The following is a 26,900-nucleotide window of genomic DNA, read 5'->3' as shown; positions in this document are numbered from 1 at the left end:
ATCACTTATACCAGACACATAAAATACAATAACAACACATAAACAAATAAAATACAATGTTAAACCCACCATCACCACCATGCAATAAAATAGTATATCACTGTACATTTTGGATATTGCAGTCAACAGTCATCACACTGAGCTGTATTTTCACTGCACTCAGTCAGTAAGATAAAATACAGTGTTTAACCAGATAGGAGGATGTGCATATATTGAAATGAACAATATTCCAGTGCAGTGGGAGGCCGAGAAGATGTGATGTAGACACATTTATCAAATACAAAATATACAGGATGGAGGAAGGAGCTCTACTGTAGCAGCAGAGGAAAGTCTGAGAATGTTCTTCAGGCTTATAGCTCATGTTAAACTGATATTTGTTTTGTTTTTTTTATTCATTCACTGACCTTTTCATTGGGCTGACAACAAGTAGAGTGGAGTCAGACTGTGGCACTAAAACACATTTATTGCTTCCTTCGGTCAATATTTCAGCTGAAGTAGCTCCCTTTGTTTTGTGCTGGATATGTTGTAAGGTCTCAGTTATTTGCAGCAGTGCGTCATTAAAATAAGAAAAGTATATTTGCAGATGTACAAACACGCAGCATTTTTTGTTTTCTGGCTCAGTAAATCTGCCCTAAAATGTTGACTGTGATCGATGATCTCACTGCAGCGAGGGTCCGAATTTTAAAGTTCCCATATTTTACTCTTCTTCTATGGTTTATCTGAAGCGTTGATCTCCCCCAGAAGACATATTTGTGGTTTTCAGAACCAAAAACCATCTCAGTGTAGTTTTACATTTCCTCTCTCAGGCTGGGCGGGGCTTTGGCCTGCTTTGTTGTGACATCACAAAGTTCCAGAAGTCCTGACGGCTGGTTTTAAGGCTCAGTTTCTGAATACAGGCTGTGTGCATTTCTCTGTGGACTGAGGCTTTGATACTTTCACAGTATTAATATAGAACCTAGACCTGCTTTATAATCACAAACACATGGACATCTACCTTTAGACTGGATGGAGCTTTAAAAACCTTTAGACTGTGTGGAGCTTTAAACCAACAGCTGCCTGAGAGGAGGGAAAGTCATGGAGAGTATTGTGCTTTGTGAAGTAAGAGTAGAGTAATCCTCGATGTACAGTGGTCACAGTGTGGTTCAGTCATATGTGACCCACAGTCCGTCCAGCTGAGGCATGAAATTGCAGATGATGCAGTGTGACTGCAGGATGTGGAGTCTAATCAAGATGATGGAGTGGACTGTTTTACATTCAGCCAGTCACTTCACAGTGTGTAATTACTTCCTACGGAGGCAGAGAGAAAGGTCACGGCTGAGCACCACAGAACTGCTGACATGTGAAAAATGTGAAGCCTCCAGTTTAGCAACAAGAATATCTTTTAAATCAGAGAAAACGGATCATTCTCTACAGCCTGGCACGTCACTCAAGTGTTTTATTGAGAGCCGATAGTAGAAAAGGCGGAGGGGGAATCCTCTTTGAACAGAATGATCCACTTTATCTTAAGCTGCTGTAAGACGAGCTCAGAGCGGGAGTCTGTCACAGATCTGTTTAAAGATGGCCGACGTGATCCTGAATCTGACACACAGCTCATCAACATGAAGAGCAGCACACAGTCTGAAGTGTTCTGCCCTCATGTCTGCATGAAAGTAAAGGGTCAGTTCACCTAAATCACACACTCAAATAACACACAATGAATAAAACTAAGTAAAGGTTGGGGAGTCAGTGATAGTGACAAGGTCTGATTCAGTTTGTAAAATTATCTTTAGGAGAAATCAAAGTCTGAAGTCCTGAACACATAGTTTCCCTGAACCCATAGCGAGCGCCCTGACTGAGCACGTTCCAGATGACAAAGAGGATTCTTGTTTCGAGGAGAGGTGTTGTGTTACCCACGTTTCTCTGATTCTTCATTGGAACAGTGGTCCTGGTCCTGTTCTCCTGCTCTCGTTAAGCAGTCTTCTTTTCTTCTTCTCCTTCTTGATTTTTATAGCAGTTGGCAAACACTGTTGTGTTGCATCACTGCCACCAACTGTGGAACGTCACAGTGTGTTCCTGCTTTTACTGTGGATTATAAGACTTCACTGTTGAATGCTTTCATAGAGACTATTGGCTATGAAATATATATAATAGACAGCGTGAATTCTTTGTGATGGAGGTTCGTTGGAGGAAACGTTGTTTGGAGATTCTGCTCTGTGTTGTCATGATTGCATCACACAGTAGCTGCAGATTTATCAGCTACACATTCATTTTAAATTAAAAGTAATATATATTTGATATAAATATCATAAAATGGTAATAAATCTTACGTATATATACACTATACTACTTTATCACGGTGTTATATACATTTTATATATCTATATATTTGTTTAGGCCGGTACAGTGGTGCAGTGGTTAGCACAGTTCGAACCTCTGGGGCCTTTCTGTGTGAACTTTGCATGTTCTCCCTGAGTCTGCGTGGGTTCCTTTCGGGTACTCTGGCTTCCTCCCACAGTCCAAAGACATGCACACATAATGGGCACCGCTAAATTGCCCTGTAGGTGTGAACGTGAGTGTGACTGGTTGTTTGTCTCAATATCCCTGTATGGATAAGCGATATATTCATTTATATTAAATGTATTGGTAAATAATGTAGTAATAAATAATCAAGTATGCATTTCTTTTCTGTTATTGATCTGAGGTATGTGTGTGTACTGAATTATGATGAAGATGATTCTGTCTGCAATTAGTGGGATTCGCTTAAAACTTATTTAAACACAGCACATATGCAGCAGAAAAACTGAATCATCACACAGTAATTATTTTTGTCATGAATCAAAGGAAAACAAAGCTTGTTGTGTCACGATTGTTAGATAATCATTGTGTAATCTCAGGAAAACAAAAAGTCCTGTTTGGGCTTCCGTAGAGAAGAGAAAAACAAAGTTGTTGAGTGAAGGGAGATGAAGTGCTGGGGGATTTAACCCCTCACTTCAGCCCATGAGAGTGAAATCAACCTTTTCATTCTCGCCTCAGTCACGGAGTCGACACTTAGTGTCTCTGCTAATGGAGGAGCAGTGCATTCTGGGTGTTTCCCCAGTGAGGAAACAGTGTTGTTGATGAGAGGAGCTGGAGAGGCGGCTGAGTGGTCTGAGGAGAGGCTGCAGTAACGTGACAGAGGATGGAGAGGATGTGTGTCTGCGTGTGTCATACATGTCTCATACATGTCTCATACATGTTTCATACGTGTTGATGCATCTTGCATACAGACTCTGTGTATCCTGACTTTAAAAGCACTGATGGAAAGTGGAGAGGAGGATTTAAGAGTTCGGGAAAAATAAAAGCACTGACCTCAGTCAAGAATCAGTTATGACTATTACATAATATGAGTTATACTCTGTATTTTATTTAATAAATGTCATGTTATTGTGATTGGCAGGAGGTAATTCTTTATTTTCAGATAATCACACATAATCATATGAAATAATAACTTTTTTTAGCTGTGCTAGAAGCAGATTTAAGTTTAGCAAAGTCAGTCCACCACTTTGGTGCAGACTGAAACATCTGTCTCAACATGTAGTGTAGTGACATTTTGAACGTGGTAAACATTATACCTGCTAAACATCAGCATGTTAGCATTGTCATTGTTGTTAGCATGCTGTTAGCATGGCTGTAGACTCTCTCAATGACCTGATCTCTTTGTATCGTCTTTTATGACATCACTGTGTCCTGTCTTTAAGTCTGTGTTATTTAGTTTTAATGCCTCTTATTGGAAATCACAGGATGTGGATGTTCAGAAGGACAAAGCTGAACCATAAGATCTGAACACACACACATGAAACACATGTCAGTATCATTCAGTGTGACTCGTCCGTCCCCGGGGTGTCGTTATCTCTGATGTCCACCCAGAATAAACCTCTTAATAAAAATAAAAATCTTCAACCAATTCAGCCACTTTTAACAGTGCTTAATGTCACTGAACAGCAGTACCTGCCTGTGGCTGACATTACAACATCACATATGAGCTTTTAACGGTTAAATGTTGGTTTCAATCTTCGCTGTTGTCGTATTGGTCCCAAATAGATCTGTATGATGGTGTTATTATGTTTACATCCATCAGATTAGCCCACATACACATTTTTGAAGGGATGGAAATCACTGAGCAGCACAGGTAACGTTGAAATCACAACAGCTTTCCTAGAGAAATAAATCCAGTCTGAATTCAGGTGTATTTAGCCCCGCCCCCGTCCCCACAGGTTCACAGGATTGGTTCCTTAGGTTCTATGACGTATGAATCCCTGACTGTCTGAATCTGTTGTTATGAGACTGTCATTGGTTCAAGGTGGAAACACTCAGTCATGATTATTTCACTCATCATGTTAACGAGGTGAAACACTTGATTTTCATTGGAGGGTCTTTAAACCAGTGGCTTCAAATGACATAGTGGATTTGGGAAACATAAAAACTACAAATGTGACTCACAGAACATGAAACACCTTCAGACTGATCAGGTCTCCTCCCCATCAATAAATCAACCCAATGACCTGCTAGGAGGAGTCAATCAATGAATCAATGAATCAATGAACTGAGCCTCCAGCAGTGCAGCTGACCATGACGAGACCATGGTGGTTCATGTCAGGATGAACAAATGATGCTCAGTGATCATGATGAACAGTTTTGACATGAAATGAGATTTAAAAAAACAGCAGCACTTTACACAGACTGAGAAGTTTCCTTGAAAAGGACGAGAGTAAAACGTTCGGTGTGTTTGCAGCTCAGTGCAGCATTTTCAATCAATAAAAGCGTTTACAAAATAAAAGCATCCATAAAAGTTTCCACTCTTGCACACAGCAAATAGCCCCCAATCTAAAAGGGCCTGTAATACAATCTTAAACATGGGTTTTGTTGTATGTCACATCACAACACAGTGAAGTGAGTTAAAAATATCATCACCTTGGGTTCAGTTGACTGATTTTAGGCCTTTTTTACACCTGTACTTTGGTCCATTTGGTCCAGACCAGGAAAACAAGGACCCACCTTGTCTTGAAGTTCTGCTCTTGTTCCTGTTCACACTGAACTTTTATAAACAAACCAAGAGCCGCAAACATTCAACAAGTCACATGACTGACTGGTCGGCCATTGATCGACTGAGTGTTTTGGTGACATCATCCTGCATCGCCAGGAGCTGCAGAGGAAAATCAAACCCTGATGACTTACAGCAGGTCATGCTGCATTTTACTGAACCTGATGTGTTTAGATTAAATTCTCTGGGGTTGTGAGTTGTGAGCAGGTTGAATTGTAGCAGTTTGACATACTAACAACTTTTTAAATTCACTCAGGAAAACCTAAACTTCACAGACACAAACTCTTTACATCTCTGATTTAACTTTTGAATTCATGCTAAAATCAAAACATATTTACTATCAGAAAATTAAGCAATTGTTCGTTTTTGCTTCCAATGATTCAAAACCAAGACTCTGGTTTTTATGTGGGTCTTGGTCCAGGTGCTTGGTTGACATCAGAGTTTTGATTGACAGCTTTCACACCAAACCAAACAACTGAACTGAACCCAGGAATTAGGTTTGACAGGACCCATATAGCTGTTCTCCAGAAACTCAGTGACTCTTGACCTGAACCTTTTGAGAGCTTGGGGGAAAGGTGGTCGTCTCTGTTTTGCTTTTCCACTGTTTTTTACAAACTAGGAAGGATAGAATGTAAGTGCTTGAAAGGGCGACAGAGGGGCAGACATCATTTTTACATGTGTTGGAAACTGACTCTTCATTGTTCTTCATTATAAAAAGTTCAAAAAGTTCTTGTCAGTGTGAGCACCCCCACCCACCCCCTCCTCCCGCCTGTACCCGGTACTGGGTTTGGTACCAACTCGTGTTGAATTTTAACTCCTGAAACTTGTCTCTCAGAGCAGGTGGAGGACGACAGATACAAGTTCAGGTGCAGTTCCTGTAGGACTCGTTCTCTCCTCCTTTCTTCATCTCTTCCCTCCTCTTCCTCTCCAGGGGATCAGCAGTCTCTTCAGCTCTCTCAAAGTGGTCCGTCTGCTGCGTTTGGGTCGGGTTGCCAGGAAGCTGGACCACTACATTGAGTACGGTGCCGCTGTGCTGGTCTTACTGGTGTGTGTGTTCGGCCTGGCAGCCCATTGGCTGGCCTGCATCTGGTACAGCATCGGAGACTACGAGGTGATCGACGAGGACACCAACACGGTGCGGATGGACAGCTGGCTGTACCTGCTGGGAGAGACGGTGGGGACGCCCTACAGATTCAACACCTCGGGCTCGGGCCGCTGGGAGGGCGGCCCCAGCAAAGACTCGGTCTACATCACCTCGTTATACTTCACCATGACCAGTCTGACCAGCATCGGCTTTGGAAACATTGCACCGAACACAGACGGGGAGAAGATCTTCGCCGTGGCCATGATGATGATCGGCTGTAAGTCACTCGTCATTAAATCTGGAAGATTTTAGTTTAATTTGTACAATATTAACAGCATAAATCCAGATAACAGAAGGAAACACGTGTCAGCAGAGATAAAGTTAAAAAGAGGAGAAGATAGAACACAAACTTTAAAAAGGAAATAAATACATAAATAAGTAAAAGTTTATTCATGCCCCATGTGAAGGTTTTGTCCAGTGATGTTGGAAAGCAGCTCGGTAAAAGTTTTCAGATCAGCAGCTTCCCTCCGTCTCGAAGGCATCAGGCAGACACAGCACTGAAAACACTGATCTTCTGACTTTCTGTAGGTGGATGTGTCGTTTCTGGAACTTTCCCCAAAATGGTCACAAGAGGATTTTAACAGCCTGTAGAAATCTCTGTAAGACCACAGGACAGAGCACCTGTAGAAACTTGTTGAGAAAACATTAGCAGCACATTAAAGTTAGTTCAATTTTTGAGAATGTGCAAAATCAAAATCTGTAATCAACCCTCTACACACGAGAGAAAGACTTAGACGAGCTCCATGAAGGTGCAGCTACGCTTTTACATTAGAGTAATTTGATCTGTTGCTAAAAGCTGTAACACACGTCCTGCTACGATCAGTGACTCACTTCTTCCACTCATATATCCACCTGTCATCTGTCTGTGTCAGTGAAACTAAATGTGATTTAAAGGTCCTATATTTTCTCTTCTTCTGTGTTTTATCTGAAGTGTTGATCTCCATCAGAAGATATATTTGTGGTTTTAAGAACCAAAAACCATATAAACCAGATAAACACTCCAAATCCTGCAAGGTTGGATGGTGGGTCCAGGTGGGTGGGGCTTGGGGCGTGGCTGAGGGTGGTGACTGCTTTGTTGTGACATCACAAAGTTGCAGAAGTCCTGACGGCTGGTTTTAAGGCTCAGTTTCTGAATACAGGCTGTGTGCATTTCTCTGTGGACTGAGGCTTTGATACTTTCACAGTATTAATATAGAACCTAGACCTGCTTTATAATCACAAACACATGGACGTCTACCTTTAGACTGGATGGAGCTTTAAATTATTCATAAATAATGCACAAGTTGTTTTGAATGTAATTTACAGTAATTGTCATTCTCATAGTTGAAACTTAGTCAGTATGAACATGTGAACTCGGCACGTTTCAGTCTGAGTCGGTATAAAATGACCCTGTCAGACCTCCAGACGGCGGGACTTTGTCCTCCATGTGTCTTTTCCCGGCAAAATGAACAAAACATCCCACAATGCCTCTGTACAGAACAGAGGAGAGTCAGACAGGTCTGTCAATAATTTATTGATGGTTGACTCAGTGGTCTGACTCATATTCAGAGCTCAGATGAAGCTCACAGTGAGGATTTCACACTTTGCAGATTAGGAACCATTGAAATGTGGGAAAAATGAAATATTTGATCTGTAATCTTCTCTTCTGTTGTTTCTTTGTCCTCCAGCCCAGTCCCAGTACATACAGTTCATCATTCAGCCATAGACACATTAATACAAAACAACATCATCATCCTTTTCTTTAATAGTGTTATTTACAAAATAGTTGATTGATTGGTACAAATTGGTATAGAACACACACACACACACACACACACACACACACACACACACAGATGCGACATCTTTTTCTTTCTGACAGCTCGTTAATGTTCCAGTTCAGATTATTTCAGAGTCAATTTAAGTTTGACCAGATACTGAAAATCTTCAGAGCTTCTCCCTGAAACATCCAGTCTGACTGCAGAACATTTCCATTTATATGCAGTTGTTACCTTCATAAAAATGTCTTAGACACAGACAGAGAGGAAACAGAGAGACAGGGCCGTTTTTCCATCACAGTGACCTTCATCCGGTCAAGAGGTAATTTAGTTTTATTTTTTCAGCAGCGTCTGTTGAGTAATTTTAAATCTCATGATGACATCAATCACTGTCTGTGAAACAGACATCGATTGTCTGATGCTGGAGAACTTTGTTATCAAAAACGACTCCTCTGCTTCCTCCCACACACACCTCAGCTCCGCGGCTGCTGAAATTCATTTAAAGGAACAGTCGGCCGTTTTCTCACCGTGTGAAGTTAACAATAACCAGATGGAGGTAAAACATTACAACATTTTAACACCCAGGTTCCCCCTTTTGTTTCCTCTCAATTATCCCATTGGAAAAGAACGTTGGTGCGTAAACTAGACTTTAAAATAAAGTTGTGTGTTTGAAGTTTTGCTGCACAGTGTGAGTCTGTGATGACTGAACCACCGACAAGCTGCTGCACTCATAGATCCTAACTGAAGATGCACCAGTTTTACACCGGTGTCTACAAATATCACTGATGTAAACAAACCTTCAAAAGCATCAGGAAACGTGACTCAGCTGTATTTGTTCTCGGTGTTTGTCCTCCTGTATTTAAAGAGCTGTCAGTCAGTCGGAGGCTGCAGTCTTTTGTTTCAGTGGTTTCTACTGTTTGTCGTCTGAACCCTCCTCCTCCTCCTCTGTGTGATTGATCCTCTGTTTCCTCTGCTCCGTCTGCAGCCGTGAGTTTGAGGGATGTCGTGTCATTTTCACACGGTTACACAAACACAACTCGTCCAGTGTGAGAACCAGATTAAACAAGTGAATTAAAAAGACTTTTTTTTTTTCATCTGAAAACAAGCCGTGTGAGGCAATTTAATTTTTTTGTGAAATTTATTGATTGATTTATTTATTTCAGCAATTTTTTTTTCAGACTTAAAGCATTCAGGTTTCCTTCTAGGTGATTTTTAATATCTTCATACACTCTGAACACAAGGTACATAAGTTTTTTTTTCTATTTGTGAAAATTACTCTTGTTTTTCTAAATTTAAAAAAAAATTCTTCCCAGAAAAGTTCACTTGCCTATTTGGGAATTTTATTTTATTTTTTTTTAAATCATTTGCCTTCTCAGCGCCTCCGTTCTCTAGTGTCATGAACAGTTTTAACACAGTGTGAACAAACTGCGTTTGTGTTACGTCAGATCAGACTGAAAGTTAAATATATGAAATGACTCAGTGTAGATTTACCAAAAATAAGACATAAAAATACAGAAATAAAGCCATTATTATAATAACAATGTAATAAAATGGTACCACAGATTTTTACATCACATCAGTGTCATATGCAGTATCATCGAGGTTTTCAAAATAAAAGGAGTCCAGGACTTAAAAAGACAAAGAAACGTTCCTGTATTAAATCCCTCTGTCCACAAATAGACAAACACAGACACACCTGTAGTAACTGTTGACAGCTGCTAAGCTGTGATTGGACAGTTGCTGTTCAGGGGAGGAGCTTATAAAGAGGTAATTTAGGGAAGTTTGTGTGTAGACAGTTTAGTGTTAATGCAGAAAATGACACAGTCAGCTGCGACTTTTCTGTTCTTCTTTCCCACTGTGTTGTTTACTTTGACCTTCACTGTTACCTGCTGCTGCCTGTTCTGGACTCTCCTGGACTCTCCTGGTCTCTCCTGGTCCACATGTTCAGGATGAACAGCAGGAGAGCTGAAGGTCACCGTGTTTGTGGACGAGCCGCTCTCTGTAGTTTGAATCCGGTGAAGCTTGTCAGCGTTTTACAGACTTAGATCAGCCTGTCTCCTCCGATCCACACAGACCGACGGCCGGCCTCTCTGTTAGCAGCCGCTCCTCTGCGATGTGATGAGTTCTGACACGCTGCGGTCTGGTGTGGTGGAGTTCCTCACTGAAATATTAAGCGCACTGTCAGATCAGCTGGACTCGTGTCCTCCCTGCTGTCTGCTACAGTCTGCACACATCCAGCTGCTCAGCAGGACGCCCGGTTCAGCCTGAAAGCTGGGGGAGGGGGCTGCACTGATCCTGCACAGTAATATTTAAACACCACAGACAATGAGATGTAGTAACTGTGGACTTCAGTGTGAAACGAACAGTGGCTGGTGAAGACGTTAGAATCAGTTTCTAGGTTCAGAATCAGCTTCATCCGGCAGTGACAACAAAAAAGTTACTGTCATTGGTTTCTAACAGTGATAGGCCTTAATATGAAATAGACTAAAAGGAGTTTTTAGATATTTATAATGTTTTTAAAGATCATTTCATTTTAAAACATTTAAAACATTATTTACATACTGGTGGTTTAATCTTTTGAAATCCAAATTGCTCTCAAGTACAGTAAAAGCAGGTCTACGTGAGCAGTTTCAAGCAGTCAAGGCTGACAGTGAGTTGGTGGAGGTTTTCCAGAGCAGAGGAGACGTCTGCAGGTAAAAGCTTTTCCTCACTGAGCTGAAGGATGAAGAGCTTTAATGTTGACAATTTGTCTCCTTCATCGGAAGCTGCTGTCGTCTCGTGTCACGTCAGAATTTACAGTCTGTTAGTCTGGATCACATTGACACTCTCAGACAGCACCTCTGACTTTAAATCCCAACATCTACTTGTAAATGACAGAAAATGTAAGATTCATCGCTCAGATTGTTTATCAGCGGTGAAATGCTCCTGAAGTTAGTTCAAGAGGCCACAGAGTGTCCAGAAAGTTAACTTCTAACCCAGTTTCACTTCCTGTTGGTGAGCGTCAAGCTCATTCGTCCTGTTCTGACAGTTTGTCCCTCTGGGGCTCCTGTACAGAAACTGTACTTGGACTGTATTGGGGCTGCAGTGCAGGCTGAATAAAACCTTTTGGTTTCCTATTTAGATTCATGAGGAACCCTGAAGGTAGCTGAGGGTTGACTGACCCCCTCCTGTCGGCTGATGGAAAGCGGTTGCTATGACAGCCAGCATCCTGGATCCAGGATGAGAGTTGGGGTCATTAACATAGCGAGTGTGAGTGTTGTAATGCTCATACTGTGACATGAGGCTGGGATCTGAGAGGAGGGACAGAAATAGCTGGTCCACTTTCTTTCAGGAACATCCTTCGTCTCTCAGCGCTCTGGCTCAGACTGGACCAAACTCGTGCTCGCCCCCTCTGTGAAGACACCAGGAGATTTATTGTCATCGCAGGAGGTTATTTTCTGCAGTGAATCAAAGTTAGACTAGTTTAGTTGTAGTTTTACAAAGTCTCCTCAGGTCCTTCTGGTCTGGGTCCAACGCTGCATCGTCCCACTGACAGTAAACCACCCGTGCTTTCTCTCTTTACATTAAGACTAACACACACACCAGCAGCCTAATCTAATATTTAAAGATGCAGTAACTTAGCAAACAGCTGCTTATTTCCACGTCCAGCATCCGCAGAGCAGCACGAGGATCCATGTTTTGTGGAGTCTGTGTCACCTGATGAGTCTCAGTCCAGTGTTCCTGCTCTTTTAGCTCTGTGTTTGGTCTCCACCAGCTCTTTATCTGTGCTCCACTGTTCAGCAGCTGCTCCGTGACTCAGTCTGGTCAGAGTATAAAGTTAAGTTTCTCTTTCTCAGTCCAAAGTGACGCCTCCAAGCATCTGACACCGGACATGTTTGGCTTAATAATTAACTTCAATGAATAATGAATAACCTCAATCGATCAACTGATTGATCAAGCTCTAATTACATCTGATACATGATCAATCCCCTGATCTGCATCCCAATGACTGCACGGTGACACATGTAACTTAATATCACAAGACAGTTGATAGTTAACACTTTACTAGATTTCAGTATCAAATAATAAATAATAAAAATGTAACCTCCGTTCTTAACCTGAGCATGTGACAAATAAAACTGTGGCTTCTACCTGAAACAGAAAATACAATAATTTAATTATATATTACTAAAAAAACCCAAAACAACTGAAACATGAAATGCAAGAGTATAACTATATTATAACCCCACCCTCCCTTTATACCTGATACTTGTGGCCGAAGATGGATTTCAGGTAGGACCTTGTACACTCAGCTTCACTGAGGTCTAACATGAGGAGGATCCGTATTGAATTTGAATGTCTGTGAGTAAATGAATGTAACTGAGAGCCTCTGAAAGGTTTCCCATCATGTGTCCAGCAAGATCAAAATACCAAACACCTCCTCCGCTGTGTGCAGCCTCTCAGCAGCGAAGCTCCAGACCTGGCTCTGGTTCAGGACCTGCTGTTGCTGTTTCAGCGTTAGCTCGGCTGCGCTGAGGTTGGACCGTGACCTTTGTGAAGGTCACTGTGAGTCCTGAGTAACACCTCCAGTCAGCTCCACAGCTCCTCTGAGCTGCTGTCAGTGCGGTCAGGCTGGATGACAGCAGGTTTCTGCTGCTGCTGCTGGACAGGGTCGTTATTGATCCGGTGACCCCGGGGCCATACTGCTGACAGGCTGTGAGGGAGGGGGCTGAGTCAGGGAGGCACTGCAGCAGTTTGTACTGATGAGCTGAGCTGAGGCTCAGAAGTGACGTGAACAGTTAATCTGTCGATAGACACAGAGACACATCAGGGCCCCTGTTTATCAAACTGCTGAAAGTAAAAATCCTCAGATTAAAAACTATCAAACTTTTCTTTGGCTTAAATGTCAGAGCGCTGCAGCATCTTTTTGATAATATGGTGTTTTTTCCAATGCATTGTACCAACTCAGCTCTAGGTTCTTCTTTTTCCACTGCAGACACTTCCCCCTCAATGTAGCGTCGTAATTACAGAGATGACACATGAAAGATGGAGGTACATCCATCCTTGGTGGAGGTGATGACAAAAAAAAGTACCAGGTACTATCCACAGCTTCTGGCCAACTGAAAACCAAAAAAGGCGAGAAAGGTTGAGTCGGTATCTGCAGTGGAAAGAGATTATTCACCTGGGAACGGCTTCTAGGTTTTACCCATACTGCTTGTATTCTGGATGAATTTGGATGTAGAACTCCTGCAGTGTTTATACTTCATCAAACCTGTGGTGATCCTTCCTGTCTGCAGCGCTGCTGTACGCCACCATCTTCGGTAACGTCACCACCATCTTCCAGCAGATGTACGCCAACACCAACCGCTACCATGAGATGCTCAACAGCGTCAGGGACTTCCTCAAACTCTACCAGGTCCCCAAAGGCCTCAGTGAGCGGGTGATGGACTACATCGTGTCCACCTGGTCCATGTCCAGAGGCATTGACACCGACAAGGTAACAGCTCCGTCCTGCTCGCCGTCTCAGGTGGAGTTTCCTTGGGATCTAGAATATAATTATAAGCTGCAGTGTTAATATTTCAACCATGTGCAACCATGTGAACATGTGCTGGTGTAACAGTGTGACCTGATCGTGTCCGCAGGTGCTGCAGATTTGTCCGAAGGACATGCGGGCGGACATCTGTGTCCACCTCAACAGGAAGGTGTTTAAGGAACACCCGGCGTTTCGTCTGGCCAGCGACGGCTGCCTGCGGGCCCTCGCCATGGAGTTCCAGACCGTCCACAGCGCGCCGGGCGACCTCATCTACCACGCCGGAGAGAGCGTGGACAGCCTGTGCTTCGTGGTGTCGGGGTCACTAGAGGTCATCCAGGACGACGAGGTGGTGGCCATCTTAGGTGAGACTTAAAAATGTCTGAGAACTGAGCCCTGAAACCTGGTTTTTAAAAAGAGCTGAAGCTCTGCTGCAAATCTAGATTGAAAATTTTCACATAGAGAAACAGTTTTATTTTTTTGATGATTTATTAATTCATGTTTGGTTTCCTCATCAGTGCATGTTGCCGTTAGTAACTTCCCTCAGTCTACAGCCAGAAAACAGTGTTAGCTTTAATGTGTCAGCACAAACCGCGGTTCGTCTCTCTGCCCTCACAGCGCGGAAATATCAGGAAGTGAAACCAGTGATTATGTATCGTTTGGTTTCTGCTTTAATGACTTTAATGTCTGATATACTCAGATATACTTTATGCATCAAGGTCAACTGAGCAGCTACTTTCATTATTGTTTCATCTAACACACCTTTGGAATAATCTTAAAATCCAAATGTTTATCTGCAGTAGGATGAGCTGAAACCACAGAACCACAAAATAAAATATAAACAACAGTTTCTAGTTTATTATCTAAGTTTATTTTATATGTTTTTACTCAGTTTAAACATGTTATAAAAATGTAGAAAGAGAAAGTATAGAATAGAAATCAACCATTGAAATCAAAAGGACAAACAAACCAAACCTGCTGCTCAGACCTCATGATGAAGTTTGAAAGTGTACAATCAGAAAAGCAGGAAATCAGTCAAACAAATAAGAAAAATCAAACACCATCGATCTGAAGATTTTTATAGAACCAAACCTTTGTGGTTTTTCCTCCTGAAAATCAGGTTCAGTTCCAACCACCAGTCGTCTAACACTCATGTCGTTCATCCCTCGCTCTGAAGATGTGAGGAGGGATCCAAGGAAAGGATGTGAGGAGAGAGGAAACAGGAAACATGTTTTTAGATAAATGAGACGTCACAGCTGGATCACAGCTGGATCAGCCGTCGGTCAGACTTTACGGCTCTGTCGGTTTGGAAATGGTGCTGCACAAATACCTATAAGGATGCACCATGACTCCTCCTGACATTAAACTGACCCACACCTGCACATTCTGCTGTCATAATATAATTTTATAATTAAAAAATATATGTGTCTGTATTTAACTTTATTTTGTTTAGATATTTAATATTTAATAAGGTTCTGAATATAAAAGAATATATAAAAATATCTCATTAAACTGGCACAGTTTAATATATATTCAGGTTTTCATGATACAGATTAACAGGGGAAATAAAACTGTTTCTAATGAATAGAGTTAAAGTTTTTAACCAGTGAATCTGAAAACAAATAGAATCTAAAACTAAAGTCGAAGAAATAAACATGAGTTTCCAGCGGGTTTGTCGAAGCGATGCAGGACTTGAGTCGGCCGGTCTCATGTGTCCTCGCTGCTCCAAACAGAAACAAGAGCTTTGTGACGCCTTCGTGATGGTGACTTAAACTGACGTGTAGCCATGGTGACACTGAGGTTTCCTGTTAGAAAGTTCAGCTCAGTCCTGCAGAATCTTCTGGACTCCGTCCCGGTCAGACTCATCCGTCAACACTAAGAGCTCCTCTGGCGGGATGAGAACTGAAACGTCCCTGAGTTCTGGAGTGGAAGTGAAAACAGAGAAGTTAAAGTGTGTTTTTGCTGCTGTGAGCTGACACCGTCTCCACCTGTCTCCAGAGGAAACACCTGAGCTCTGAGACAAAGACAGAGTCACCTGACACACAGAGAAACAGCGAGTAGAACAAGACGATGCTCCGCTGCCTCCTCAGCACATCCAAAACTGAGCCCGTTTGCTATTTCTGTCAGTGTGCGTAGGATCTATGCTCCAGGGCTCTCATTAGCAAAACATCATTTTATGCATGGTGTGTGTGTTTTTTTCCTGGCTGTTTTTTTTGACTGATGGAGGGAGAGCGTTCACCGGTTCAGAGACAAACAGAGTGAAAGATGACGGAGGCAGCTGCTGAGGCGGAGTGCGGCTGAACGAACAGCTGTCAGAGTCATTATGCAGTTCACTCGCTCGCACAGCCTCTCCGCTCTTCAACAGCCTCTCCCTCACACCCAGCAGCATTCTGCAGTCTGGGTGCAACTTCCTGTTTGCAGAAATCTGTGGACGTTTGAGACCCAGCAATCTCAACAACTGCTGGATGTTTCATTAGATTCACTGAAGAGTGTCGACCAATCACTGACTCTAAATGTGAAACTGTTTGATTCAGTGTTTTTACTGGTTCTGATCAGCTGCTCTGTTTGTTGTGGAGAGGAGGAGACTCTGTGGAGGATTCAGCTCCAGGTCCAAACCTCCTGAACCTCTGACACTGAAGGATCCAGACCAGGAGGAGACATTATAGTTATAGTTTTGATTCAAAGACCTCTAGAGGCAGAAGTTACCGACTGTGCTTAACAAAGGACCTGAGCTGCAGCAATAAAATTACACAGTAAAAAGTAAAATCACATAAAATAATAAATAAAATAATATTTTCCAGGAGATATAAAAATCGTAGAAGCCAGGTAGAGGTTGCATGTCCCTGCATCAGGCAGCTGAAAGAGTGAAAGCAGTGACCTCATGACCTTCTACAGGTAGATGTGTCACTTCTGGAGCGGCCCCCCAAACATGGACACAGGAGGAGTCTGGATCTCCTCAAGACCAGGACAGAACCAGAACTTATATCACACAGTATCCAACTTTTCAAATCAAAAAACAAGAGCCTGGCACAGTATCCCACATATCTGCATCAGTTCTCACACTGAGGACCTGTTACCATGAGGGTTTAGGTTTGGTGTTTGTTTGGATCTAAATCAAGTAAATCAATTAACTTGATTTAGTTGAGGACTGTAACCTTTGTTTGGACTTGTCGGCCACTCCTGCTGCCCAGAAGCTGAGATTTGTAGCTGTTTGTTAACAGAGAACCAGACCATCAGCGTCTCGTCTGGTCTGTTGACACCTCTGCAGATATAAGATACTGTAGCTGTCAGAAATTTGTGATGTGGTTAATTCAGAAATGCAGCTGGAGGCTGGTAATTGTAGCTGCTCACTGACCCAGCTGCCGCCTTTTTTTAGGTCCACGAATCCGTTTTTTTTTTTTTTTTTTGTCGTCTTTGCTGTGACTGAGATGCTGAGAGGAAATGAGGCGAGCTGACTGCACCTCAGTGACCTGTTTCTGTCCTTTAGATATGTGCCTTTACTTCCAGATAATTACCAGAGGAGATGTATTATCAGGCCACTGAATCAGCTTCGGTTCCTCTCTGGATAAATATTTACATTTTCACTGCAGATCTCTCAGAAACACACTGAGTCGTGCACCGCTGCCTCTGTAGTTTCACATCACATTAGAAACTATTTAAAGTCCCCTGTCCCCAGCCTCACTTCCTCTTTTCACATTAAGACAGATGTTCTCTCAGAGCAGCTGCAGCCGCAGCATCGAATCCATTCTTCACTCTGATGAATGTGTGTTTTCTCAGTCGCTTCATAAATGAAAGTGTTCATCACTTTGACCCCCTGGCGCTCTGTCATTCATCTGTCTCCACCAGAGGCGACAGAGGTTTTATTTAACAGAGGAACCAAACATGTGGATGATGAAACTCGTCTTGTCTCTCCACAAAAATCTTTTCAAACAAAGTGCAGAGACTCCATATTATTAATGAGGATCAGACCATGACTCGACAACACAACTTGAATTTAAAGCTCCACACAGTCTAAAGGTAGATGTGCATGTGTTTGTGATTATAAAGCAGGTCTAGGTTCTATATTAATACTGTGAAAGTATCAAAGCCTCAGTCCACAGAGAAATGCACACAGCCTGTATTCAGAAACTGAGCCTTAAAACCAGCCGTCAGGACTTCTGGAACTTTGTGATGTCACAACAAAGCAGTCACCAAGAGGCTCAGATCCTCTCTTCTGATTGGCTGACTAACCTGTTACCAGAGAGAAGCCTGAGAGAGGAGATGTAAAACTACACTGAGATGGTTTTTGGTTCTTAAAACCACAGATATGTCTTCTGATGGAGATCAGATATGGGACCTTTAACAAACGCCAGAAGGTCGATCAGCTGATGATACTGATGTTGATTTCCTGAAACCAAGAAGAAGCTGAAACTCTCTCTGAAGCTAAAACTCTGGGAGAACTTGTTCTCTTGGTTTACCTTCAGTCCTGAAGGCTGAATATGAGCCGAGGAGACTTTGTGTCGACTGTGGTCAAAGACATACAAACTGAATCTGCTTCAGAAGCACAAAACATCTGCCTCCGTGCTCAACAGGTTGTTTTCACAAATCCATTCTAGTGTCAGCGATGAAGGCAGCGCTGTGAAGCAGCTTTGTGTGTCATCTGGCTCAGACTCAGTCCTGGATGTCAGCAGCTGTCTGAGAATCTGCCGTGATGGTTTCTGTCAGTGTCACTCGGACCAATCAGCACAGTCACACTGTTCGTTCCAGTCGCTGAGTTAAAGGAGAAATTCACAGGCTTTCAACAACAGTCAGGGAAACATGTGAACAGATGAAACAGGTTTTGTTTGGTGTAATGTTTCCTCTGTTCGTAATGAACCTGTCACTGAGGGATGGAGACAAACTGTCGCTTGTTTTTTTTTCAGAATTTATCTGAAAAAAATATGAAGATTTACACACAGTCTGTAACTTCTGCCTCTAGGAGTCTCTCAGTCAAGACAGTGTTGGGTGACATCATGAAGCAGTGTGGGATCATGGGAGTTGTAGTCTCCTCCTGGTCTGGATCCTTCAGTGTCAGAGGTTCAGGAGGTTTGGACCTGGAGCTGAATCCTCCACAGAGTCTCCTCCTCTCCTCAACAAACAGAGCAGCTGATCAGAACCAGTAAAAACACTGAATCAAACAGTTTCACATTTAGAGTCAGTGATTGGTCGACGCTCTTCAGTGACACAGGACGTCTCTGATTGGCTGGAGCTGAGCTGTCGAACATTTCCTCAGCTCGTTTCTCTGATAACTTCAGATCCAGACGTCCGACGACTAAAGTCCTTCATCTGGTTCAGACACAGAGCTGAAAACCACCGAGGATCTGAAACATGAGGCTTCAAGCTGAGACTGACACCTGAGCAGACAGGATATGACATCACTGACAGGCCACCAATGAGACGGAGCGTTACCATGATTAAAATCACTGATTCTCTGTTTGAGACGTGATGGAAACATTAGTGATGATGAAGAACACAGCTCAACAACATGTAGAACAGAGGTCTGGTTGTTTTTAGATGTTTTAATGAGGAAAAGTTTCAGATTCTAACTTTAACAGACTGAGTCAAACCAGTTAAGACGTTGACCTGAATGTAAGACAATATTATTTTCTAGAAATGTTGTCTGAAAGAGTTGGAGGTATCTTGACAATAAGTGTTTCCAGCCTGAGCCTGAGTCAGTCAGAGACAAGTGTTTGATCAGAGCAGCTGGACCTGCTGGACTTCCTGAAGGCTGCTGTCACATGTTCCACAGAGGAAATAAAATCATGACGAGTGGAAACGACTTCACAGCAGAAATGAACCAGAGAGAGAATCAGTCAAACAGACAAGACACAGCTGTGACAGATGATGAGCTCAGAAAGTCTGAAAAACTGTCAGAGAAATGATTCTGACTCCTCATCAGCCTGACAGAAGAGAGAGAGTCTGTGACTGAGAGACACCGACGTGGGATTTACATACGACCGTGTTCATGTTTCACTTATATAAGGGAGGAGGCTTCAGAGAGGAGACCTCTCCTCTGCTGGGAGGAATGTGAACAACAGGACGAGCGTCAAACTGTCTCAACTTCCTGGTTAGATACTAGTTCAGTGGGTTGGCATCTTCCAGAGTAAGAGTTTTTCCCTCTTTGTGTTTTCTGTCACTAACATTGGAAGTGTATTTGGAAATATTACAGCAAGGAAAACTCTGAACCTGTCCTTTACAAGGCTGTTGACAGTACGATCTGAGAACATCCAGGCTTTTACCTGTTTCCAGCAGGGGGGGCTGCTCACTGAGGGTCGGATGTGTTTGGAGCTGCTGTGATGACACTGACAAAAGTGTCAGAAACAGTCCAACACGGCTGCACGAGCAGTTCTTTCCACGCGACACTGATCAGTTTACGCTGTGAAGGTCATGAACTTTGAGCTGCTCACTGATGGTCGACGTGGACGACTGCTGAAATACACTTGGATGCTGAAAGTAAAAATTAGGCTCACGATTTCACTGTAAAACTTTTACTGTGAAAAGCAGCTACAGGAAGTGTAGAGTTAGCATTAGCAGCATGTTAGCATCCTGCTTTGCTCTCACTCTGGGTGTACGTGGTCATTACGTTCTCCGTCCATGTTCTTAGCTTTAGAGCTGCAACCATCAGTCGATCGATTATTTTCTTGTCAGAAAAAGAACCGGCAGATACTCTGATAACGAATTAATTGTTAAAGTTGTTTTTTATGGAAAAACTTTCCTGGTCCTCAAATATTGATATTTTCTGATTTTCTGTGTTTTATATATGTAAATTGAATATTTCTGAACCTTCTCAGATGAAACAAAACACAAGTGGGATGGATGTTTTTATCTATTTATAATTAATAGATAAACTTATGGGTAGAATAATGATAATGAAAATAATCGTTAGCTGCAGCTCTAAATGTAACTAAAACTAACTGGATCTGCTTTCTGCCTCAAACCGCTGCTGGATCAGTTAGACTGATTTGCTTGGTGTCACAGACACATTATCTTATGTTCAGGTCCCACCTTACATCCAGAGACCAGTTTGTCTCCATGAGGGCTCAGGTCCCGGGCCATTACTATTCATCATTTATGTTCTGCCCCTTGGACTCTTAGTTCGTCAACATGGCCTCAAAATCCACAGCTGATAACACACAATATCTCTACTGTATATATTCTTTCATTATCAGTATTATTATTAATAAAACTAATTAAACTACATTGGATTTGTGTGAAATTGTGGAACATATCAAACATTCAGATGTTGTGTGGAAGATGATGACACTGTGTCTGTCTGCAGGTAAAGGCGACGTGTTCGGTGACGTCTTCTGGAAGGAGATGACGTTGGCTCAGGCCTGCGCCAACGTCCGAGCGTTGACCTACTGCGACCTCCACATCATCAAACGAGACGAGCTGCAGAAGGTCCTGGAGTTTTACTCCAACTTCGCAAACCACTTCGCCAGAAACCTGGTCCTCACCTACAACCTGAGGAAGAGGGTGAGTTCTCTTCGCTGGGTGACACTTTATGATACAGGCCACAACCTACAGTGGGATTCAGTTTCATGGGTCAGGTAATAAAAGACTTATTAGTTTCCTACTGGTGTTTAAATGTCAGTGCAGTAACAACTTGAGATTTTAGGCTACGTCCACACTGAGTTCTTATTTTAAAATGAAAACAATCTTTCGTGTTTTTGCTCCATATGAGTAATGATTTCTATCCATACTAACGCAACTGAAAACACATCACGTGACCATTCACGTACACGGGGCAGCCATGTGTCAACTCTGCAGTTGGTTGTTTAATTACAGAAGATTCTACAAAACGATGAACAGCAACGGTAGAAAGAAAAGTATCTCATGAGTGTGAGGTGGTCATGGCGACGTTTTTCAGTGGAAAAGGGTCATGCGATAGGAGTGTGGCGAATCAGGAAAGGATTCGTTGAGGCTGATAAGACTAGAAGGTGGGTGTCTACATCGTTGTTTCCAAAAGTCCAAACTAAAACACACCCCAGGAGTTTTCAAACTAAAACGGGTCCAGCAGCGTTTCCAAGTCTCTGTTTTAGAAAATGCAGTAGTGTGGATGTAGCTTTAAAAGATATAAAAGGAACAACACAGGGAAACAAAACAGAGCTTTGTAAATCTCCTTTTTCTGAGTCTGTATTCACAGCACACAAAACAAATCCTAATGTGTCTCATAAAACATAAAAACAAACATTACTGTGGTGGGAAATACAATAAAAAAGGCAGCGCTCAGTTTACAGGTTTACCCTCAGCAGCTACACACACACTGCTGAGATCATTTGTCTACGTCACTGTGTGGAAAAGACAAGTTGAGGAAAGTAGCTCATCACAGGTACGCTGGAGTAGAAAACAAACGAACCCTTGTCAGTGCATCACTGTGAAAGGTTTCTACTGTCAGTGTGATAAAGTGGTGTAGTATTACATCACATAGAGGAAGGTGGAGCAATATAGCTGATCTTGTAGTTTTACATCTCCTCTCTCAGGCTTCTCTCTGGAGCTCTAGTAACAACAGGTCAGTCAGCCAATCAGAGGAGAGGATCTGAGCCTCTTGGTGACTGCTTTGTTGTGACATCACAAAGTTCCAGAAGTCCTGACGGCTGGTTTTAAGGCTCAGTGTCTGAATACAGGCTGTGTGCATTTCTCTGTGGACTGAGGCTTTGATACTTTCACAGTATTAATATTAGCTGAAATGGATTTACTACATTTATTTTGTTATAAAGAAAATGCAAAAATCTGCAGCTTTAATGAGTCTTTTGTTCAGGACTCTGTTACTGTGACTGAATAAAACACTAAAATCTCCTCAAATCAGACCAAAGGGACAGAAAACACACACACAGACAGGCAGGTGTGTGTGTGTGTGTGTGTGTGTGTGTGTGTGTGTGTGTGTGTGTGTGTGTGTGTGTGTGTGTGTGTGTGTGTGTGTGTGAGCCATGTGACCTCGGATCGTCTTGCAGCTCGGTCTGTTGTCGTCTGAAGACTTTACATAAGCTGCTGTGTTGTCAGCTCGTGCTGCTGCACAGAGCAGGTGTGATGTCACAGAGTGGAGGTGGATGATGACGGAGCGCTGTGTTCACACCTCCACTGCTGCAGCTCACACACACTCTGCTCAGTCTGACGCCGACATTCTCTCCAGTCAGGCTGAAGAGGACACAGACGACCTGTAGAACATAACGTCAATCTTCTGCTTACACATCAGATCGTACCTGTGACTCAATGAGCAGGTTTTATATTTTTACAAATACAGACATATTGGCCGGAGCCAATCAGAGCTGGGCTCAGTCTCCAGCTCAGACTGTGGCTCCTGTTCAGCAGCAGGATCCACACTGTGTGCAGACAGAGAGAGGAGCTGTGGTGTCACAGCAGCAGGATCTTATCTGCTCAGTGACCAGGTGAACAGGTGAACAGGTGAGCTGTTACTCACAGATTCATAGTGACATCAGTGGAACCAAAGATTCTCCATCAAAGCTGTTGCTACATGTTTTAATGCCTCCACACCAGCGACAGTCGGGGGAGCATTATGTTTTTGTGTGGTCCAGACGTCTGTTCATCCCATTCTCATGAACGTCATGTCTCAGTAGCTCAGAAGGTCAAAGGTCAAGGTCACTGTGACCTCACACCTCAGCATATTATTGGCAACAACTGCAAATTATGACACAATTTAACACAAATATCTAAAGGGATAAAATGATGAAGTGATGACATTGTATATCTAAAAGGTCAAAGGTCAACTTCACTGTGACATCATAATGTTCTGCAAAAACACTTCTGTCCATTATTCAACACTGTGATTCAGGAAGAGGAGATTGTGACCTTATTTCCTGTAACTTGGCTCTTTGGTGGAGGAAACAACCATCAGGAGGTGATTCTGATTTTCAGCCGAAGTCCAGATGTTGTTTCCTCTGGAGAGTCACAGGATCACAGGTAGTTCTCAGTTTGCTGCTTTCCCACAGATTCATTTAACGTGTCGCTGCATAAATCACCAAAACAATAAATAAATTAGACTAAAATCAAATGAAAATGTCACTTCTGCCTCGTGGTATCTGGCCTTTCAGACACTTAACTTCATTCAGCTCCACTGTACTGATGAAACTCACAGTGAGTCCATTAGAAACATTAGCCTCTGGACAGTCCACGTCCTCAGGTCTACAGGCTCACTGGAACTACTTTCTACTCTCTACTGAAGAAATCGTCCACAGTGTGGTCTGTGGAATCCACCCCACCCACACCAAACCCCCCCAACGTCACTGGACAAAGGCTCCCCCTCCTCACAAATCCTAATTCAACCTCTGCTGACAGGACCTTTAAAACAGTCCTAATGTTCTGATAAAGATCAGACTGATGCTGTTAGCATCATGCTAATTTAGCTAAAGTCACGAACATGTTGGACTTGATAAAGGTTTAATTAGAGTGTAATGAAGCGTCTGTTGCAGCAGAGTGTTGTGTGTCTGTGTCGCTCTGCTGCTCCTCTTCTTCTCTGGTTATCAGCTGCAGGAGTTAACGAGTCCTTGAGCCCTGAAAGGTCAATTTAATAAGACCCTCTATTGATGGAAACGACCACGATCAATGCACAGATTTCCTCAGTGATCCATCAACATCATATCAGGACCTCGTGTTCCCGACCTCTGTGTCTGATTCTCAGCTCAGTCACAGTGACGCTCTCCTGGGTCATATCCATCCATCCACCCCAACCTCCTCCTGACGTGGACTTTGTCGCTCTATAAACTACGTCACCGCACTTTTCCCTTTGCTCCTGTCATCATCACTACGACCACTAGATGTCGCCTAGCAACAGAACCTAACTACGGGTCATAGTAACCTGCTGACAGACGACCTGATCGGTCGTCAGCCTCTGACTTGGTCCATGTGATGAAACAAAGGAAACATTTAACTGAAATGAAGTGAAACTGTTTTAAAACCACAGAAACTAAAATAATTTCTATTGTTTCTATGAAGAGAAAACACCTGACACCTGATCTCATGCCTCTGCTTCTGGAACACACTCAACTTCTTTATTTGGAGGCATCTCAGAGGAAAAGGAAGTGAAGAGAGTCCGGTATACATCCCCATATGTGACCTAATGAGAATTCTTTTTCTATAAATGTCTGCAGTTCAGACTTATAAATACTCCTCCTCAGATCACAGTGAGTCAGTCCCCACAGACTCCCATGTTCAAATGTCCAACTTTACAGCAGAAAGAAACATGTTTACAGCCTGGTACAGAAACTGTTCTGGTCTCTAGAGATCATTTCCTCCTTCATGACACCTGTACGGCTGAATTTATACAACTCACCTGTTTACATTTTATTAAGGTGTAAAATTATGCATAATTTAGGGGCGTGGCCTCTTTGAGTGACAGGTGGGTGAGCGTATGCTTGCCACAAACCGTCAGTCCATTTGTCCCAGTCTCAGGAAGGCCTCGAGGGAATCCCCTCCAATGTGGCACAGTCGTCCACTGGACTCAAGGATGTAGTAGATTTATGAATGAGATGAATTAGATTTTAATTGTCAAAGGTCAAAGGTCACTCTGTCCTCACAAAACATATCTTTGGCCATAACTTAAGAATTCATCAGCTAAAAAACTGCAGCCGGACTTGTTGGCGGAGGCAAACAACCTCAAGGTGAGAATTCTAGTTCATGACATTAACATTAATGTTTTATGTCTGCTGCATTTATTTCTTTTCACCTATTTAATATTGAATGTTCTCACACTTTTGCAGACAACAGTATCTTCAGCGTGATGCATTAAATCAGTGATTAAATTACAGTTGAATACAACCATCACTGTGTTAATTGAGATAACCTCATTCCTTGTAATAGTCACCCTTCATTTCATCACATTTATCACACACTAACGAAAATCCCCCTTCATGCATTCTACAGCCCTGATCTTAAACTCAGCCGGTAGTTTTGAGATTATTTATCATTTTCCAAAAGAAGTAGGTTCATCAGGTTTAAACGTGGACAAAATCACGCAGGATGTTTTTATTGAACTGTCTGTGTGAACTTTGGTTTGCAAAATCAGAAGGAAACAAACACAGGGCAGAGCAGGGAAGGAAGACGACGTATTAAACACTGATGTTAGCCATAAGCTGCTCGCTCTGTTAGTTTTACAGCCTCTCTCTCTCTGTCTCTTGCCCACTCTCTCTGTCTCTGCTGTAAATCGATGTGAAAGCCAGCGTGTCCTGTTCTGCTTGGCTGTGCAATAATGACGCTGGTGAAGAGAGATGACCTGCCAGGGCAGCTCTCACCTCCAAACCCTCAGACCACAGCCTCCACGCCGCTCACAGTCGCACTCAGCTGCAGCTGCACACAAAACATCTGCTCTCACAAAATCCATCTAACACTTGAGTTTGTTTTTTTTTTTAATGGGAAATGTGGTGACATAATCCCTCTTTTCTGTAAAAGTCATATGGTGAAATATTCAGTTTTTTGTTTTTTGTTTTTTTTTTGACACCTCATTCAACACTTTGGTCGTCCCCACAATATCTCAACAACTCCTGGAAAGATTTACATGAACTGGGACGTGGATGTTTATGGTTCCCAGAGGATGTACTCCTCCTGACATCCTGACCTCGTTCCTGTTCCCCACAAGATGAACCCTTTAGATTTTAATGATTCCATGAACATCCCTCCAGCAACTTTACATTTTCAGCTCCACCTCTGGTTAGTACAGAGCCCCTTTGATTTTGTAATTACTCATTTCAGCCACAAGAGTCTGAAAAACATGGGCAGGAAATGATTTTAGGGACAAAAGAAAAACATGGAAATAATAAGTTAAACAAGACAATAAATAAAAGCTTCAGCTGTTCTTACTATCTCACCTGACTTCCTGAAGCGTATTGAGCAGTGCAGCCTGTAGGGGGCGCTGACAGGACCCGACACTGGAAGGCAGGTAGTCGTGACCACGCAGGGCGAGTTGCCACTGTGTGAGTGTTTCTTCACAGCACGTCGAGGTGAAAGGCTTTGATTACCTGGATGAGGTGTAGGAGGTGTTGCAGAGACAGTCGGAGTCTGTCGTCTGCTGCTGTCTTCAGCTCACTGCAGTGTCCAAACTGACCTGCTGAACAATCAGCACAGAATATGTCCGTATGTGACTGTGTAGATTGTTTTATTGATGAATGACACTAATGAAGCTCCACTAATTCTGTAATAAGCACATTACATGTCCTGCTGCCTCTTCACAATAAAAGCCTCCCATTGGAAAGCTTTTAATGTGAAGTAGTGGCAGCAGGAGAACACAGCTGAAAGAGATGAGTGAGCAGAATAATGATGCTGAGAGATTTAGGTTGAAGCTACAGAAACTGAAAACGGAGACTTTTAGAAACGGAGCTTTCTCCAGCACAGAGAGTGAATGTCTGGACCAACATCACCCACTGGTTTATGAGCTGCTGTGTTGAAGCCTCCAGTTTGTAA

At 42.7% G+C, this 26,900-nt stretch overlaps 1 protein-coding gene across 2 annotated transcripts in view; it reads left to right on the top strand.

Annotated features, from left to right (window-relative positions):
* The window catches only part of kcnh1b (potassium voltage-gated channel, subfamily H (eag-related), member 1b), a 47,640-nt gene that overhangs the window by 12,364 nt on the left and 8,376 nt on the right, over positions 1–26,900 (top strand). The window contains exons 7-10 of one of the 2 annotated variants that reach the window (XM_071504702.1): positions 5,991–6,420; positions 13,237–13,466; positions 13,582–13,834; positions 20,767–20,963. In XM_071504702.1, the coding sequence (XP_071360803.1) occupies positions 5,991–6,420; positions 13,237–13,466; positions 13,582–13,834; positions 20,767–20,963 (1,110 nt within the window). The remainder of the gene's footprint in view (positions 1–5,990; positions 6,421–13,236; positions 13,467–13,581; positions 13,835–20,766; positions 20,964–26,900) is intronic. The other variant, XM_071504703.1, reaches the window with a different exon arrangement.

Source organism: Trachinotus anak, unplaced genomic scaffold (genome assembly GCF_046630095.1).
Source record: "Trachinotus anak isolate AG129_WGS33_773 ecotype Australia unplaced genomic scaffold, CSIRO_AGI_Tana_v1 ptg000019l, whole genome shotgun sequence".
Lineage (NCBI taxonomy): Eukaryota > Metazoa > Chordata > Actinopteri > Carangiformes > Carangidae > Trachinotus > Trachinotus anak.
This window is presented reverse-complemented; position numbering and strand designations above follow the sequence as displayed.